This window comes from Pygocentrus nattereri, chromosome 6 (assembly GCF_015220715.1).
Source record: "Pygocentrus nattereri isolate fPygNat1 chromosome 6, fPygNat1.pri, whole genome shotgun sequence".
NCBI lineage: Eukaryota > Metazoa > Chordata > Actinopteri > Characiformes > Serrasalmidae > Pygocentrus > Pygocentrus nattereri.
The window spans coordinates 40,630,482-40,649,232 of record NC_051216.1 but is presented as its reverse complement, the minus strand read 5'-3'; the positions used below and the strand labels follow the sequence as shown (position 1 = coordinate 40,649,232).

Sequence of the window (18,751 nt, the reverse complement as noted above, 5' to 3'; positions counted from 1 at the left end):
TCCACTTCTCTCCAAACATGGGGCATGCCATGGCCCCTCTGTCCCTCCCTAAAACCATCCCTTTAGTTTTGATTAATTAGTAAGAAGCTGTACAGAAATGAATAAATATTAGATGTGTCCAAACTAATAAACTGATCTGTAGATGATTCTGTAATGACTGAGAAAGCTGTTGAATATTGTGAAAGAAGTTATAATAAAAATTAACATCCAGAAAGCTATGGACATAATATAGCTATAAACTGTAAACAGTTGATTTTGAAGTTGATTTTCCCCTAAAAATGTACTAATAATGAATAAAATCATTTTAACATACTTTCTGGTGTATAGCTTACAATGTTTCAACCTGTAATAAGTACAATTAAATATTACTGAATAAAATAACAGCATTGTTGACATGACAGGGATTCCAAACGTATGAAGGTCAGTGTATGTCAGTTGAGTTTAGAACAGATAACATGATATGATTTTTAAAAACACTAAACTTGGTAACATCACAAACTGAATCTGTTACTTCACCAGAACACACTTGTTAGTCTGGTTAAAAATGGCTTGATTTTTGGAGCAAAACCAAAAAAAAAACTTGAGATTCCTGAATATTATTCATACAGGATATAAGTTTTAGAAATCAAATATACATTAAAAAGAACTTACCACGCTTTAAGTATTCATTCACAATGGCTCTCCCTGCTGCTTTGAAGATTGCTCCAGAAACCCCTGTTAAACAAAAGACCATATATATTGAAAGCATGGAGCAATACTGCCTTGCAAGTCACCACAACCTTACACAATATTTCAGGCCATGATTCACTTTATATTACACTCCCAAAACAAGTTTCATCAAAACTTTAAAGTTGTCATCGAACTCTTCTACTATTGAGTGAATTAGTTACAGGAAGGCAACCTGTAAACTGTAGAGCTGGGTCACTACTGACCAGAACTTAATTAGCAATACTATATTGCTATCTTAAGTGTAAAAATGACTCACCGATGTGAACATTTAAATCCCTGTTGTTAGAATTGACAATAACATCCACAGTCTCTTTGGTGATGTCTCCTTTTTTGAGAAATACTCGCACTCCATGAACAGTCGCTGTAAACCACATACGAAAAAAATAAAAGTGAACAAAATCTTTAAGCTTAACCTGCAGATATCTGCTACAAATGGAAATGCAATCTTCCATCACTTACTGTTTCCATCACATAATGTTTATAACAATTAAGGAGAAAGTGGCATGAGTTCAAATGTCACAACGTACCCCATGTGTGGGGTTTATAGTAATTGACGGGGGACTAGATGTAACAGTTGCTAAAATGTCAATTTATTCAATACAATTCTATATTGTATGAACCGGACAAGCTTTTCAATTTAACTGCATAAAAATGATTTATTCATTGAAAGAAATATGATTAGTGAAAGAGGTGCAATGTCAAAAGTGGCAGATTTAGTTTTGACCATAAAGTAGAACAATATCAGCATTATAATACTAAAATATAATTTACTGGTGTTAATTTTGGTATTTGGTGCTTAGTATCTTTATTATTTTAATGAACATGTGTTATTGCTTTATTATGGTCGTATTTGTTGTTCAGTAAGCCCATATTATAATTTTCTAAATGTTTTTCACTATGCACTTTTTTATTGATTATGACATATCGTCAGTGTCCAAAGAATAACAAACATCTCCAAAATAGTAACTTTACAGGAGGGGGTAAAAACATTCTTTAATTTCAATAGAAGTTTTTTTTTTTTGAAGCAATTTTGGAGCATTTCTATTGGTCAAATCATCATGAAATTTTCACACATTGTAAAGGACAGCTGCTGAGCTCAAACGTAAGTAAAAATTGGAGATACATGTTTTTCATTGGAGAACGACGATATATTAGTACATATACCTTAGTCAAAATTTATGCTCAATAATTTGCATAGCAATGTCTTACAAGTGTTTAATTAGTGTTTTCTTTACATAACATACTTCCAATTTTACTGAAATGGGTTATAATGAATAAAGCGTCTAATTTAGGGCTTTACTATACAAAGAACAAGACGTTAAGCCCTAAGAGGTGTTCCTCAATATAAAATGATACATATATGCCAAATCTATGCATGAAACATCCAAAAAAGTATCTATTTTGAATTTAGATGGAGGAAATTGACTTTCTTCATTATTTGCATTGGGAGGTATAAGTTAAGACTCCATCATGTGGTGGCTGTACTCCAGTCTGACTAGCTTTCCCTGTGAGTTATTCATACTTTTCAAAATAGCGCTACATTACAGCCACTAAAATGTTCATCAACAGTGTAATTATATACAGTAATTTCTGCGATGTTGATACAGAACGTCATAAAAAAGTCCATGTAACATTTTACCCCACGTTGGGTTGTGCCCCAACCATAATAAAAGAAAATTACCTGATGTGTCTGATCTGAGTTTAAGTTTTAGAGCTTGTGTGGTGACCTGAGGAGGAGAGCTTGTTGGGCATATAGCTTTAGGAAAAGCCTAGCAGGAAAGAACAGTTAATGAAAGCACAATGTATGTACCCTTTTTTTACATTTCAGGTAACTGTACTGGGTAAACGTCAGAGACCACCTTCATTTAATTCATTTCCAGTCAAAACAACCGTTAAGTAAATTGTTTATTACAGCTTCCATTCTTTTCAAGAGACTCAATTTGTTTTTCAAAGAAATCAGCAGGAATATTTTTACACACCTCCAAAGTTCACTCTTTAATCCTAAACACATTCAGTGCTGTTGAAGTTTGGACTCTGGTCAGTCTATTGTTTAAGTGCTGTTTATCTGTTGGGAATAGTACTGATGGTCGGCCAGGTGATTGTTAAGAGTCTAATTTTCTCCATGGCCTTTAATCCTTTTTGAACTGTTTTTTCACCCATTTTCTTGTGACTTTCTCAACCTTATGTAAGCGGACTGTCTTATATCTAACATGCTCAGAAACATCTCTTAAAAAATTAATAACTTGTACCGTAAATTGAATAAATGATGAGCGGTCTCTGACTTTTGCATGGTATTGTACAGAAAAGAGAAACCTGTTTGACTGCATTGTCATAAGTTATAAGAAATGAAACTTACCAGTTCTACTACAACGTGGTGCAACTCCTCCACTTTCTTCACATCAGAATCCACCACAATTATGTCCTTCACATTCTTCGGGGTGTTTTGATGATCACTGGTGAACTGCAAAATTGCTTCTTTGATTGCTTTACAACTTTCTTTCACTGAAAATCCAAAAGGTCCACAGCCAAATACAGGCATTGCTACAGAAGCACTACTGCTTTGTTCTGCTTTATGGAGGCTGTTGACTATGGCTGATTTCAAGTAATGAGAGCTTAGATTTTGGGAGCTTTTGGGCAACACAGCATAAATGAGTGTTTTGGTATTGAGATTGCCTGGATTACTAAGAACTACATCCCCACTAAGTAAAGTTTGTTTCTGTTTCTGGAGATTGTTGCAGACCTCTTGAATCTGAGAACCTCCAATTTCAAGGAAGCCTTGGGCAGTAGGGTTGTCAAAAGCCAGGTTTGTAGACAGTGGACAAATCAATGCATCAACAGTGTACTGATGCAAGTCACCTTCAGCAACTGTTAAAGTGGTACAGCTGGTTATTTTATGTTTGAAAGTCTTTGCAGGAAAAGTTTTGCCCAGTTGCTCAAAGTACAGGGTGCAGTTCCACTCATTGGCTTTAGCCTTAATATTGGCTTCATTCTTCTCAAGGACCTTTGACTCACCTGATTTTGAATAAATCAGCTTCTCCTTTACAATTGAGGATAATTGCTTCCTTACCACTGTAATAGCATCTTGGATCTTGTCTTCTCTTGCTGTAACATTCAGATAAGGTGTACCCGGAGTGTCACAAGTATATTCCAAGCTTATCCCAAGGTTACTGACTTCTGGAATCTCTGATAAGTTCATGAAAGTCTTGATGAACTCCAAATCTCGCACAGATTTGAGAGGAATCTTTTCTGCTGAGCTTCTCTGAATCACAGAATCAGTGATTTTTCTGTCCCTGAGTAAATTTGTACTTGTTCCCTTCACAAGATTCTTGATCTTGTCTAAGAGGACAGTGACCACCTCTGTGAGGCCAACTATTATGATCTTAGACTCAATTTGTTTGAAAAAGATATCAGCCTCAGGAGTGATGAGTGTAAGACAAGTGCTTTCCACACTCTTCCACACCTTGACTTCAACAGCTACCTCAGCTGCACTGTACTTCATCAGAAATTCTTGGGCTGCCTTTCTTGCCTTGCTCTCCCAAGTTGGTCCAATTTGCAATGCAGCCAAAGACTGTTTGTCTATGGCCATCTCCACAACTAACTTTCTTGGAAATGTGGTCTTGTCAAACAGGACCTTGGCATGAATCATCTTGAGTTGATCCTGAAAGTCACTTTTGTACTGGTCATTGTTTTCAATGAAACTTAGGATTCTCACATCAACAGGAATGGCGATGTCTGTTTGAACCTCAGTCAATGTAAGTGTTTCACCAGTCAGAGCCTTCTGGACACTTGAGTAAAACAATAGCACGGTAAGTTCTTCACCACAAAGATGATGGTTCTGTTCCACCACTTGGTATGCAGCTAAGATAAGAGAGATTAAAGTTACAGGTGCTCTTTGAATCAACTAGTTCAAATGAACATTAGCTTTTCTATAGACAACTTATGTGAAGAAAGTATTCACCAACACTCTTTTAAGCCGCTTTTTAAGCTGTTATCCAGTTTCACACAATTCTCTTCTAAGGTCATTTGAAGCTGATGTCATTTACCACATTTATCTACTGAGTAGGGGCGGTACAAAATACAGATAAGGCAATATATCACTTTCTTTTGCAATATATTATTGTCACACTGCCACCAAATATCAATTTATTTATTGAAACATGCATGCACTGTAAACGCTCTAAACAGACTTCCCCTCCCATTTGATTTACCAGATTCAGTACTTCATGACTCCATATGGTGTCACTAAATCACTAAACAAATGAATAAGGTAAACCTGCAGTGAAGAAAAAGAAACTCACAGGGGGGAAATGGCAGACAACAGGCGCTTTAGCATTAGCAAGAGCTATCTCATTAAAATAAAGCACACAGGCAACACAACAAACATGTATAAACACTTTCTTCATCATCCTCATCTGGTTGTTGAAAAAGCAGCTAATGTTGCCACAACTGTGCTGCTGTGTCTGATCTGCTCACACTAACACATCAGCGTTACTGCAGTGCTGAGAATGATCCACCACCCAAATAATGCCTGCTCTGTGAGGGTCCATAAGGGTCCTGACCACTGAAGAACCTGCTAACAAAGTATCAGAGAAACAGATGGACTACGGTCTGTAACTGTAGAACTACAAAGTGCTCCTATAGAGTAAGTGGAGCTGATAAAATGGACAGTGAGTTTAGAAATAAGGAGGTGGTTATAATGTTATGCCTGATTGGTGTGTCTGTGTGTGTGTGTGTGTGTGTGTGTATGCACAGCTGTGTTGTACCTTTAGGCATTTTGAGTGCAGAACTTTTCTGCTTTCTTACAGTTTATGGCTGTTTTACATCGTAATGATGACACACGTGGTCAGTCTATGCGTGTTAAAGTGGCTATGCACTTTCTTGTTTCTTATTGGATGTCAGATTCTGTGAAATTGACACCAATAAACACATAATTCCAGCTATTTGCATATTTCGGAGTATTTGATATTCTTCAGTTACACAGATAATGTGATGTATCATAGATGATTGTCTTGTAATATACCAAGTATCACAGCATTGCAGTATCGTGATAACATCATTGTCGTGGACAATATACCGTGATTATATCATATTGTGAGATCCCCTGTGATTTCACCCCTATTACTGAGCTGCTGCACAACAGCTACCAAAGGCTGAGAATGTGGGCCTGGAGCAAGAACTAGCAAGAGAAACTCTGCCATTCTTCTGACAGAATGATAGTATGATCAACTGTACTCTACTGCCAATGCTCAGAAGCCTTGTTTTAATATGTTTCTAACATGCCAGTGCCAGCTTTGTCTGACCACTTGGAAATGCATCTCAGTAACATTACACAAGTGGGCATTAGAAGGGACAACGTGGAGCAGTGTTTTCAACTAGAATACACTTGCCCTCAGCTAGGTTAGCTTCAGTAAGTTAATCATTTAATATTTAAGATGTAGGAATATAATTTGTATACACTTTGCGTTTTTTTGTTTTTTTGCTTTAAGTTTTGGTTTAAAACTGTGCTGTATTGTTTTTGTTTGTTGATGATGCCTATGCAGCCTTTATCTTGCCAGCTTGCAAGCTAGCAGAGTAGTGAAAGCAAGATTGAACAGCAGGAAAACACTTGCTTTGGTCCAAGATGCTCTTTAAAAAGCCACCTATGCTCCAAAGCACTCCACTAGAGTACTCACCCAACACCAGAGCACTTGTATAACATTTTTCACATCATGCATTACCAACTACTGAACTGGTCAGTGGTATACTACAGCATACTAAAACCTACCGTGGTAATCCTTGAATTTGATAACCACGCTCGTTTGTTTGTTGATCCACAGCAAAGATTTTATATCTCCTCCTCCACTTCTCATATTGTTGCTAAAATGAGCAGTGAGGATGTCTTCTTTAATCCGGATCATGTCCCCCTGGACCAGGACTGAATCTGTGAGCTCCAAGCGGGAGACTCTTATATCCATACCCTGCAGCTTTTTGGAGGTGCATGCAGTCAAGAAGTTGTTGACATCTGCAAACATGATAATGATTGTCAACATTTTCTTTTATCTAATCAGTCAGACATCCAAAACAAAAAAACACTTATTTTCAGTTTCACTTCACATATCGTTGCTGCCGGATCAAAAACTCGTATCTCCAAATTGACAACTTTACAGGAGAAGGAAAAAACATACTTTACTTTTAATGTAAGCCAATGGAACCAGAATTTTTTCCAAGTCAATTTGGGCCATTTCTTTTTGTCCATTTATCATGAAATTTACAGACAACGTACAGGCCAACAGACACTACGAAATTATGTCAAAAACTGAAAAACAACAAAAATGACAATACAAGGTTTTGTTCCAAGAGTAGCGCTATGAAATTTTAGCTTGTCTTTACATTAGTATTAGTAAAGAACGTGTGCCACATCCATCTTTTGAACAAAGATGTTTTCCAAAAAATAAAACTCCTGCACTTGTCTATTCTAACTCACCAATGTCTTCTTTGAAGGTGACCGCAATGCTGTCTTCATCCAGAAGTTCCCAGGCATGTTCTGTTTTTTTACTACAGCTGCTAATAAACAGTGTAACCAATTTGTGTTTGCAGGTATCTTTGAACCCGTTTAAGATGAAGCGACGGGGGTCCCACTTCTCTGCCACATTTTCTTCACCATACAGCTCCACCGAAAAGCCAAAGTCGTGTTCCTTCACAGCAAGGATTTTCAATACATCTAGGAAGACAATGCAAAAGTGTTAATTTACTCATTTTTTAGCATCTCATTAAGTGAGGGATGTCGATTTTTGCCAAATTTCACTGGATCTCTATTACAACGTATGTTGTATGACATCATACAACTGGAAACCTCACCAAAATACCCCAAACAAACCTGCAAGCTTTGTCAGATATGGTGGTTACATGGCTTTTCCAGTAGTAGCCTAACATTTGAGTAGCCAGTGTTGATATACAATAGTGCTGGACTACACTATCAGCCTTTTTTCCACGCAACATAATTTGCATGTAGCGATATTTAATTTTGACTCCTTAATGACCAGAGGATCCAGTGACCTTCAGAGGAGAACTGTAGATAGATAAAATTGAAAGATGTTTGTTTGCTACAGTGCATGAGAGCTGCAGTTTTACTTAGTGCCAGAAGGGCACACAGTATGAAATGACGCACAAGGTTCGTCATCTTGCATCGATGGGCATGTTTTATTCGGTGTTGAGTCGGACAGAAATGTGGAACCAGTTTTTTTTGCAGCATACTCAAGTCCAACTCCACCCTCTCACCCATCACACAATACCAGCATATGCTTGCTCCAAGACATCTTATGTGCCACCGCATCCTTTTGAACTGGAACTAGTTGAATGTCATTACAGTGTTCAACATGCTTGGAGGAGAATGCTAACTTCCACTTCTATTTTCTAAAGGAGGGAGAGGGAGGACCACCCTACCCACCCAGACAGAACAAGGCCAGTTATGCTCATTTGGACTCCTGGCTACAGATGGCAGTGGCATCACCCAGGACTGTCCATTTTTCCATTGATAGGTCATAGGAGCCTGGAACCAGTTCTGAACTAATAAAGAGCATTAAGGTGCAGTTTCATTTTCTGAATTTTAGCATCAATTTGGCACTGAAGTATCTGTTTTTGTAACATCTCAGCTCTAGCACACCTGGTTCACCCCATCTGTTAAATGCTAGGTTTAGTAGGTATGAGCAAGAAAAATAGCAAACTGGACACTGGCCTTCCAGGAATGGGAGTGAATCCAAGCGCTCTTGTCCTAGAGAGCCTACAAGACTTGCTCCTTCATGGAGCAATTAAAAAAAATACTTAGATCAAAATGTATCATCACATCACCCCATGCATTCATGTACCTACTAAACCCTCATCAGCTGTAATTACTGCAGTTACAAATAGAAATTTGTGACAAGTGTATTGTTCATTAAAGCAATAAGCCACGAGATGCCGTCTCATGCCTAAGAACACCCTTCCTCATGATAAAGTTACAGTAACGCGTGTCTCAATATAAACTATGATATGAAACACACTTATTCAGAACATGATTTAAGTTATTATTAATAATGATCAACATAAACATTATTCTGTCAAGAAATTAAAGTTCCTTTATAGTATGGCGTTGTTGCCAAGAAACAATGGACGGCTGAATGAGGAGAACATTCGATCGCCCATCGCTGTATGTTGTAGTCATTTCATTCATTTTTTACATTTTTTGTCATATAACAATAAACATATGATACACAGCACTGTTTAATGCAAACACTTTCACTTATAAGTAGTTTTTGGTCACAAAATTACCATCAAGTCTTCTCACGCAGGGGATGAATCTCAAATGGCTCCCTGCTCCCTACATAGTGCACTACATAGAAATGTAAACACTGGATCCTGTAGCCCAAGTCATTTGATGCACTATTTGGCTTTAGAGGCTAGAGTTTCTACAATACTTGTAATACTGTAATACTGTAAAACTTGTAATACTGTAAAAGGGAAATATAAAACACTAAAGAATCTCACTTGAATGGATTACATGCTTCAAATGTCCATGTAGCGTTAAACCCAGGTGAATCCCAAACAGCTCCGTATTCCCTAAACAGTGTATTAGCTATGAAAGTTAGCTGAATCCCAAATGACTATTTTCGGTTGCATTACTCACTGTTAGGTTGCAGAATCCAGTATACATGTTTCTATGTGGTGCAATATGTAGGGAGCAGGAAGCCATTTAAGATTCAGCCCCAACACAAAAAGAGGGGCGCCGCTGGATTTGTGCTAAATACTTGAGGTGGTAATTTGGTGACCAAAAAGTACTTACAAAGCAAAACATTTGCATTAAGCAGCGCTGTGTTATCACATGTTCATTTTTATACACAACATTTTTTTAAAAATTCATGAAATGACCACAACATACAGCGATGGCCGACCAAACATTCTCCTCATTCAGTGGTCAATGGACGCCATACTCTAAGGGAGCTACATTTCTCGGCGGAAAACTTGTCCATGCCGATTGTTATTAATAATAGCTTATTTTCTGAAAATATATGTATTTGTATGATATTTATATTGGCTGCCATTTTATAAACGCAATCAGCCGAGAGGCTGTGCATTACTGCGATTTTATCAGAGGGAAGGGAGTTTTAGAATCACAGTAACGCACAGCCTCCAGTGGCTTATTGCTTTAATATTCCAATCTGGACCGAAAAGTGTGTTTTCTCCAAACAAAATAAAACGTGTTACCTGAGTGGTTGGCCAGGTTTAGGATCCAGCTGTTTTCTCCGTGTTTTATTACATCAACCTGCTCTGAGAACTGTTCAAAATACAGAGTAAGTATGTCTTCATCAACCGAATCACTGCTGCTGACCAGCAGGCTTCGACTTCTGCAGTCCGCTTCATTCTCTAATGCAGAAAACAATCACAGTGTCAAGTATTCTGGTGATGATCTTCTTAGCACTTCTTAGTCATATTTTTTAAGACTCAGAAAGACTGACCTTTGTGACCTTCAGGCTCAGGCTTTGTTTTTCCATCGACATGAAAAGAAAATAATAGAACTTTGTAAGACAAAGACACCATAATGTGCTGGATTTGATAACATTAGTAAACTTAGTAAACGAGACCAGTATGTAGAGTCAAGGCAAATATGAGCATTCCTCATAAATAAAGATGACCGAGTGTGATCGAGACATGACTGTGTAGGAAAAGGGTTCCTGACCCTTCTTTCTTTGGCGTTATTGTTATGCTGATAAGATTAGATGTGGTTATTCTAATGATTCCTGATTTATGGTTTGGATTCCTGGATTATGTTTGCATCTTTCAACTAGATAAGAAGGGAACACAGTGAGTGAGACTCGATTCGTTTTCTGGAAGTTTTGGACACCTTCTTTCCGTGCATTATGTACAAAACTGGCCCACAAGCTTAAACACTTAAACACAGTTTACACACTATAAAAAATGGCTCGTTAGATCAACCTAAAAAAATACTTTATGTGGTAACAAGTAAATTAACTAGTTGAATAAAACTAGTTCAATTGCTTGTTATGGCATGACGTCATGTTTAGGTTGATCTGACGAGCCATTTTTTACAGTGCATGGGCCATGTGTGGGTTTACTGGACATTGTGCAGAAAACGTGTGGAGATATTGGTGTAGCAGATGATGTATTTCCCTTATTCACTACGATTTGAGAATATTTGAAAAACATTTCTTCTCTCGCAGATTTCTTAGCCAACTGATTACATACACATTTTTCCAAGTCATTTTGGACCCTTTGTTTTTGTCCATTTATCATGAAATTTACATACAATGTAAAGGACAAGAGGCATCTTCAAATTCTGTTAAAAACTGAAAAATGAAGAGACAAGCTTTTGTTCTGATATCAGCATTTTACTTAAGCATTAGAACACGAGAGGGAGTGTGTTATTGTGAAATAACATCACGGCTGTGATTTGGTCGTCTTAGATCATCACAGCTGTGATGTTATAATGGTAACACACGACCTTGAGTGTTGTATTACTTTTATACATCAGTTAAATAAATAAAGTAAGAAATTAGACTGAAAGTAAATAAAGTGAAGTTGGGACGTTGATTTGCAAAACCTTTTCAACCTATATTCAATTAAATACACTGCAAAGACAAGATATTTAATGCTCAAATGAATAAACTTCATTGTTTTTTGCAAATATTCACTCATTTTGAATTTAATGCCTGCAACACATTCCAAAGAAGTTCCAAACACGTTGGGACAGTGGCATGTTTACCACTGTGTTACATCACCTTTCCTTTTAACACTCAATAAGCGTTTGGGAACTGAGGACACTAATTGTTGAAGCTTTGTAGGTGGAATTCTTTCCCATTCTTGCTTGATGTACAACTTCAGTTGCTCAACAGTCCGGGGTCTCCGTTGTCGTATTTTGCGCTTCATAATGTGCCACACATTTTCAGTGGGAGACAGGTCTGGACTGCAGGCAGGCCAGTCTAGTACCCGCACTCTTTTACTACGAAGCCACGCTGTTGTAACACGTACAGAATGTGGCTTGGCATTGTCTTGCTGAAATAAGCAGGACGTCCCTGAAAAAGACGTTGCTTGGATGGCAGCAGATGTTGCTCCAAAACCTGCATGTACCTTTCAGCATTAATGGTGCCTTCACAGATGTGCAAGTTACCTGTGCCATGGGCACTAACACCCCCCCATACCATCAGAGATGCTGGCTTTTGAACTTTGCGCTGATAACAATCCAGACAGTCCTTTTCCTCTTTGGCCTGGAGGACACAATGTCCATGACTTCCAAAAACAATGTGAAATGTGGACTCGTCAGACCACAGGACACTTTTCCACTTTGCATCAGTCCATCTCAGATGAGCTGAGGCCCAGAGAAGCCGGCGGCGTTTCTGGGTGTTGTTGATATATGGCTTTCGCTTTGCATGGCAGAGTTTTAACTTGCACTTGTAGATGGAGCGACGAACTGTGTTCACTGACAGTGGTTTTCTGAAGTGTTCCTGAGCTCATGTGGTAACATCCGTTACAGAATGATGTGGGTTTTTAATGCAGTGATGCCTGAGGGATCGAAGGTCTCGGGCATTCAATGTTGGTTTTCTGCCTTGCTGCTTACTTGCAGAGATTTCTCCAGATTCTCTGAATCTTTTGATGATATTATGGACTGTAGATGATGAAAACCCTAAATTCCTTGCAATTGCACATTGAGAAACGTTCTTAAACTGTTGGACTATTTGCTCATGCAGTTGTTTACAAAGTGGTGAACCTCGCCCCATCCTTGCTTGTGAACGACTGAGCCTTTACACACTAAATTCCCAAACGGTCATCACCACTGAGCAGCTTTTCTGTTTTTTTATTGCATCAGTTTTATAGCTCAGTCTGAAGTCTGGAGTCTGAAGATCAGACAGCACATTTGGCAAATAATATTGGGTTAATTTCTGGCTGATTCCAGGTTGTTTAGCTGTTCTTCTGTGACAGCTGCCAACTGAAAAGCTGCTCCGCGGTGACGACAGTTTGGGAATTTAGTATCATCTCATCTTCAGAGTCTGACCAAATTGGCTGTCGGTCAAATGTGACCTTAAAAGTGTCCGTTTTCTGTTTGTGGCAAAGTAAGAAGTAAAAACATTTAAATAGCCTGAGCGTCTCCTATCAAAGTTGTTGCTTAGCAACAGTGTCTCAGCCGAGTGATGCAGTGTTTAGAACGCTTCTCAACCAATCAGCTTGCGTGGCTGGAAGTATCCTGTCAAATGAACCTTAAAAAATGACATCATGTAGTAACAAGCAACTGAAAAAATGGCATTGCCTGAAAGAATTGTTCATTCAACGGTATTTATTGAGACTGAATAAAACGTTTGGGTGGATTTGGGTGGATCTGATTTTTAACAGTGTGCGCTTTGGTTTGCATTATTATTAAAGCATCACAATGGAGGAGTTTTTCAAATAGATCTGACGAATCCTTTTTGACTTATTTTTTTATTATTTTTGGCTTAGTCAAGTGTGATCAGCCAACTTCAAAGGATTTTGCATTCATGGTCAATTATGTTACTGTCCTCTTCTTAACAACATACACACATTTAAATGGCCTTACATACTTTGCATAAAATATCAGTTCATTTATTTAGATGATTAGAATGTACGCATACTTTTGCTTTCAGTTTTTACTTATGTAAGCCTCAGATCTTGATTGCTTTCTCTGTGTGATGTAACTTTCCAGGAATGCTTCCTTGTTTGTCCCGTTTCCCAGCACACCGACTTTCAATTACAGAACAAAGTTCACATCTTGGAAGAAATTCTGGACATATTAATAACTTTTCATTGTTATTTTCGCTTAAAAAATACAACAAACCCACTACATGCTGACTTGACCAAACTGGACAAATAAAAAGCTGGAAAACTGGCACAACAAAAATGAAAGTCACCTGACTAGCAGTAGCCGGCTCCGTTTCCCTCTTACGTCTGGGCCGCACAGGGGGTTTCACCTTCTTAGCTGGAAAATCTTTATCTTCCTGCTCTTTTATTGATAACGTGACCACTCCCAAATCTCTGAAATCAAGCTGATGGACCCTAGCGAGCACATTCTGTGCATCTGTGGGTTGAAAAGGTCATTGACAATTCATTTCAACATTTTGAGTCACTAGACGTTTCAGTACAAATGAACAAATGAAAGAAACACCACGGAGGCTGCCTCTGACAGAAGCTTATCTACGTAGGCAAAGCGAGTTTATTCTGGTGTGTCTTAAAAACTAACTTAAACGGACTGTGTCTTAACTCTAACTTTAAAAAATCTAATGTTTTTAGTGCAGTATAGAACCATTCTTTAAAAGGTTCTTTATGAAACCCTACACAACCGTTTTTGCCCCAAGCGTCAAGAGTCAGGCCCATGACACAGTCCTCATTTTCTGACCCTGAGATGCACTACAGTCCCCAGCATGCACTGCAATATAGTGTGCTTTCTAACCCACTCCCCTAACAACGATCTGTGGGCCAGCAGTTACACTAAACGAAAAGACGCCTGATGTTTAGTTCAAACAAACAGGCAGTTTTAAACAAAACTACCTAAAACAATAAATTGTATTTATAATTCTTTTATCTAGAATTTTTAAATAAGTGTTTAATGTCTATTTGGCTGCTGCAGTTTTGGTATATTTTGAATAAATAATGACCCGTACAACAGGTCATGGCAAAAATGTACAAAAGAAATAAAAACACTGATGGCCCTATTAGTGGCCCTTTTCACACCCCTGATTTATGCATTCAAATCATTCAAATGGTTCAACCATAGCAAAAAAACAGTTCTAGAACTTTACAATAACAAAACCCTTTTTGGTGCTACATAGAACCGTTAAAACCATAAAAAACCTTTTTTACATTATATAGAACAACTTAACCAAGCAAAGAACCCATCAGGCATTGAAATGACTGAACTCTTGGCAAATATGGTTTTATACAGTATTGAAAAACAACATTTAGAACCATTTTTAAAGGGTTCTTTAAAGCAGCAGTTCTCATAGTGGCCCTAACAGAGTCCTAGCCCATTCAAGTTCACATGGGAATTATATGGACAGTATGTGGGTCCCCAAGGATCTGTTGAGAACCACCATGCTAAAGAACCAATACTTTTCATCAGAAAAAGGAACAATTTAACCATGCAAAGAGCCATTTATCCATTCTGATGGTTAGTCTGAGCTCTGAGCAAAAGGGTTCTAAATAAGTCTTTAAAAAACTTGTGACATGTAACAGTAGAACCCTTTCTTTGGTGCTAAATAGAAGCATTTGTAAAAAAAAAGGGGGTCCATAAAGAAGCATAAACAACAGGTTGTCTATCAGAGAGAATATCGCATTTATGCGATTTTGCAAAAAGGTTCTACATAGAACCAAAAAGGGCTCTATGACATGCAACAATTTTGGTGCCGCATAAAACCACAGAACCATTTTAAAAAGTTCTTTACAAAACTGTATGTTTTCCATTACAGAGAGAAACCAGTTAACCATGCAGAGAACCATTTATGCATTGTAATTGTTCTTTGCACTCTAGAAAAGGGGTTCTATATAGTACCTAATAGGTTCTATTGCTTGTAACAATAGCAGAACCTTTTTGTGGTGCTATATAGAACCACAGAACCACTGTAAAAGGTTCTTTAAAAACCATATACAATGCTCCATCATATATTAGAGCCATTTATGCATTTAAAAAGTTTTTGGGTCTATATACAAGCTGTCTTTAGTAAAGAACCCCTGAAGAACCCTGTTTACTGGTGCAGGTATCAGGTCTTACCCCCGTCACTCAGGTAAAAGAGCAGAGCTTTCCGTTTGTCCTCTGGATGCTCCTGGATCCGTACCGCCTCTCCTCCAGACTTACTCTTGTTTTTGAAATATAGCCCTAACTTCGGTATCACACAGTCCAGATCGTCTGGAAGACCCTCTAGCAACAACTTCTTCTGAGCCATGATGGACGTTTTCCAAGAGTAAAGTGAAATCTGGCCTCTGCAGACACTTCGAGCTACCTGAGCAAACCATGTAAGCTTCCAGCACAGACTCTACAGACTGACCGAGTCCACAGCAGGTGTGTTTGTCTTCGAGTAAAACCTTAAAGCCTGTTTACAGAGAATGAGCAAGGCTCGCATGTTCACAGGCTCTTCACTGCACAGTATGTACTAGATAAACTTTGGCTTTGAGGATCTGTAAATAGGCTGCGGAAACTCCCCTGCCTTTGTTTTTCTATTTCTCCACCTGTGTTCCAGAAAGCCCCGCCTCCTGTGCTGGGATTGGCTGAGGAAAGGTAAGCCTTTTATGCATATTAGGTGCACTTTCAAAAGAAGGCTGCAATTAGCAGCAACCAGTATGAACCACATATGAAAATAACAAAACAAAGCATGAACACACACACACACAAGTTTTATATATATATATGTACACACACATACACACATCGCTGCTCTCGGGTCAAAAAATTTGTATCTCCAAAACAGTAATTTTACAGGAGAAGGAAAAAACCTACTTTACTTTTAATGTAAGTCAATGGAAGCAGAATTTTTTCCACGTCATTTTGAGCCCTTTCTATTGGTCTGTTCATCACACAATGTAAAGGCCGACAGGTTCTTCCAAAAGAATGAAAAATGACAAAAATGGAGATACAAGGTTTTGTTCTGGCGTATATACAGTATATATACACACACATAGAGAGAGAGAGATACAGAGAAAGAGGGAGATCTCTCTCTCTCTCTACATTGCATTAGCTAAATTTTTATATAGTTCATTGTTGTAAGCTTTATTACATTTTGTGTAATAAAAGTAAATCATCTTAAACTATTACTGCAATCTGAAAATAATCAATTAATTAATGTAATAATTGTGCGGTCCAAATAATATTATACATCATCCTTTCCTGATGTGTTCACATTGAATCTTGTCTGTAAATACACGGCTTTTACACTGTCAAAATACCATGCCTTCCAAAATGATCTCAAAAGAATGACTGAGATTAAAAAATGGAACATGCATGAGTTACTTCATTTCATATTTACAGCGTAAACAGGGGACCAAGATTTAGAAATCCAGCTGGAACATTTAAATAAACAGGTCTATCTCTGCTAATACAGATGTAGACAGGGCAGTTAATACTTCTATGCACATTCTGCTGCGAATTAGACAAACTGTCCTTATACTGTAGCTGCAGGTACATCGTTACAGAGCAATGACTATTCTGACTTGAACTGGTTCACAGACATAACAAACACTATCTCTTGCAGTTAGACACAATTTCATTAGAGAAGTTCAGTCAACAAAGGTCAGTCAGGCCCCCGAGCCTGGAATGTTTTCAAATAGTCTCCACAGTTTCACATTAAGGACAGTTCAGGGGTTGGCTGATAAGCAAGTGCTTATCTCAATCGTAATAAATTTCTCAAGGAACAATCAGCCTTCGAGCACGGTGGTGATCAGAAAATGACAGAGACAGAGAGATGACATGACACAAATGTTCTTAATAACTCATGTAAACCCTTAAATGGCCAGGGCCCAACAGCAGGCCCCCAGCTTTATTATACACTTCTATAAGATTAGCTCAGCCAGTTTGCACTGAAGTCCCTGTAGTTAACGAATAATTATCATTAGTATGTATTGAGCCTGAGACTTTAAGGGGTTAAGTGGACACAGCAAGACTTCCACCCCCCCACCGTCCCACCCCCCAATCTTTCAGATTTTGCATAATTAAACAGTCAAGATATTAACAAACTCATTCAGTGGTTTGGTGTGAAATGCTCTGTTCTACAGAAACGTGCCATATCAGAATTCAGAAATCGGAATTTTTCACAGTGGTGGTGACAGGAACCAGACATCCAACTCTAAAATCTCCCTCACACAAGCTTATACATACATTGTTTTGCTGTGGTTTTTCATAAAGTTTTAGCCTAAAACATGTTATAATCAATTTATTTTAATCTGTTCATGGTTGAGGGGATACAGGTAGGGGTTCTAAGGCAAAACAGTACCAAAGGAAAATGTATTTCTTCAGATTTTCCACTATTTTACCATCATCAATACCACAAATAACAGCTCAAAATGAACATAGGCATAAACATCCAAACACAGACAGAGATACAAACAAAGACCAGTAACCAGACAGGGGGAAACACAGGGCTTAAATACATAAGGGTAACGAGGGACAGGTGGAGACAATCAGGGGTGGAGTCATGAAACGAGGGGGCAGGACTAGAAAACCAAAACACATGGAAGATCAAAACAAAGGGGCACATGGAATAGTGGGAGGAGCCAACCGTGACATCATGGTGACCCCTGGTTCTTATCACCACCACTGTCGAATCTCAACAAACACTTCACACCAAACCACTGTGAATGACTCAAACACCGTATTACGTCGAATTTTTAGTGTTAAGAGTTCCCCTTAAACAACTGAAAGTGCAAAATGCTATGTCATTGTCCTGACCACAGGGTGAAATGGATGCCTTTACTTTGAGATTATTCCTACATACACTTTTTATGACATAACATTTATGACATGGTCTCTCAGAAACGTATAAGTGGCTCTTGCTTTGATGCATGTCACATGAAAAAAAAAGTACATGAAATCTAACACATTTTTACCCTGTTGGTCCATGTCTCTGGTCATATTAAGTGATATTCACCATATCATTCCATTCAAATGACAAAACTGTTTCCTGTAATCTTCTGTTGCACAAATCAGGGAGCATCTTTGCATCTTGAAGACAGAGTCTCTTGCTGTCTTCAAACGCAGACTGAAGACTCATCTTTTTACACAGCACTTAAATGAGCATTGAACTATAAGCTGCACTTATTTTATTTATTGTATTGTATCTTATTGTTATTGTATTGCATTGAATGTCCGAGTTCTGCGTTCAACTCTGTTTCTTTTTCTCTTGGTGTCTGCAGTGACTTTTTGTTTCTAGCAGTATCTGAGCTCAGGACGGTCTTTCTCTCTAACCTAATGGTAACTAGCAAAGATACTTTCTCTAGACAGACAAAGCACTTCTTGTAAGTCGCTCTGGATAAGAGCGTCTGCTAAATGATGTAAATG

At 38.2% G+C, this 18,751-nt stretch overlaps 1 protein-coding gene across 2 annotated transcripts in view; it reads right to left on the bottom strand.

Annotated features, from left to right (window-relative positions):
* LOC108425947 (protein mono-ADP-ribosyltransferase PARP14-like) overlaps positions 1 to 15,888 on the bottom strand; it is a 44,521-nt gene extending 28,633 nt beyond the window's left edge. For both annotated transcript variants that reach the window (XM_017695039.2, XM_037539684.1), the window contains exons 1-10: positions 15,476 to 15,888; positions 13,620 to 13,786; positions 10,200 to 10,221; positions 9,949 to 10,107; positions 7,193 to 7,429; positions 6,494 to 6,730; positions 3,086 to 4,587; positions 2,411 to 2,498; positions 986 to 1,090; positions 652 to 714 (exon numbers count right to left, since the gene is read on the bottom strand). In XM_017695039.2, coding sequence (XP_017550528.2) covers positions 652 to 714; positions 986 to 1,090; positions 2,411 to 2,498; positions 3,086 to 4,587; positions 6,494 to 6,730; positions 7,193 to 7,429; positions 9,949 to 10,107; positions 10,200 to 10,221; positions 13,620 to 13,786; positions 15,476 to 15,647 — 2,752 coding nt within the window. In that variant the 5' untranslated portion in view covers positions 15,648 to 15,888. The remainder of the gene's footprint in view (positions 1 to 651; positions 715 to 985; positions 1,091 to 2,410; positions 2,499 to 3,085; positions 4,588 to 6,493; positions 6,731 to 7,192; positions 7,430 to 9,948; positions 10,108 to 10,199; positions 10,222 to 13,619; positions 13,787 to 15,475) is intronic.
* Between the last annotated feature and the right edge of the window lie 2,863 nt (positions 15,889 to 18,751).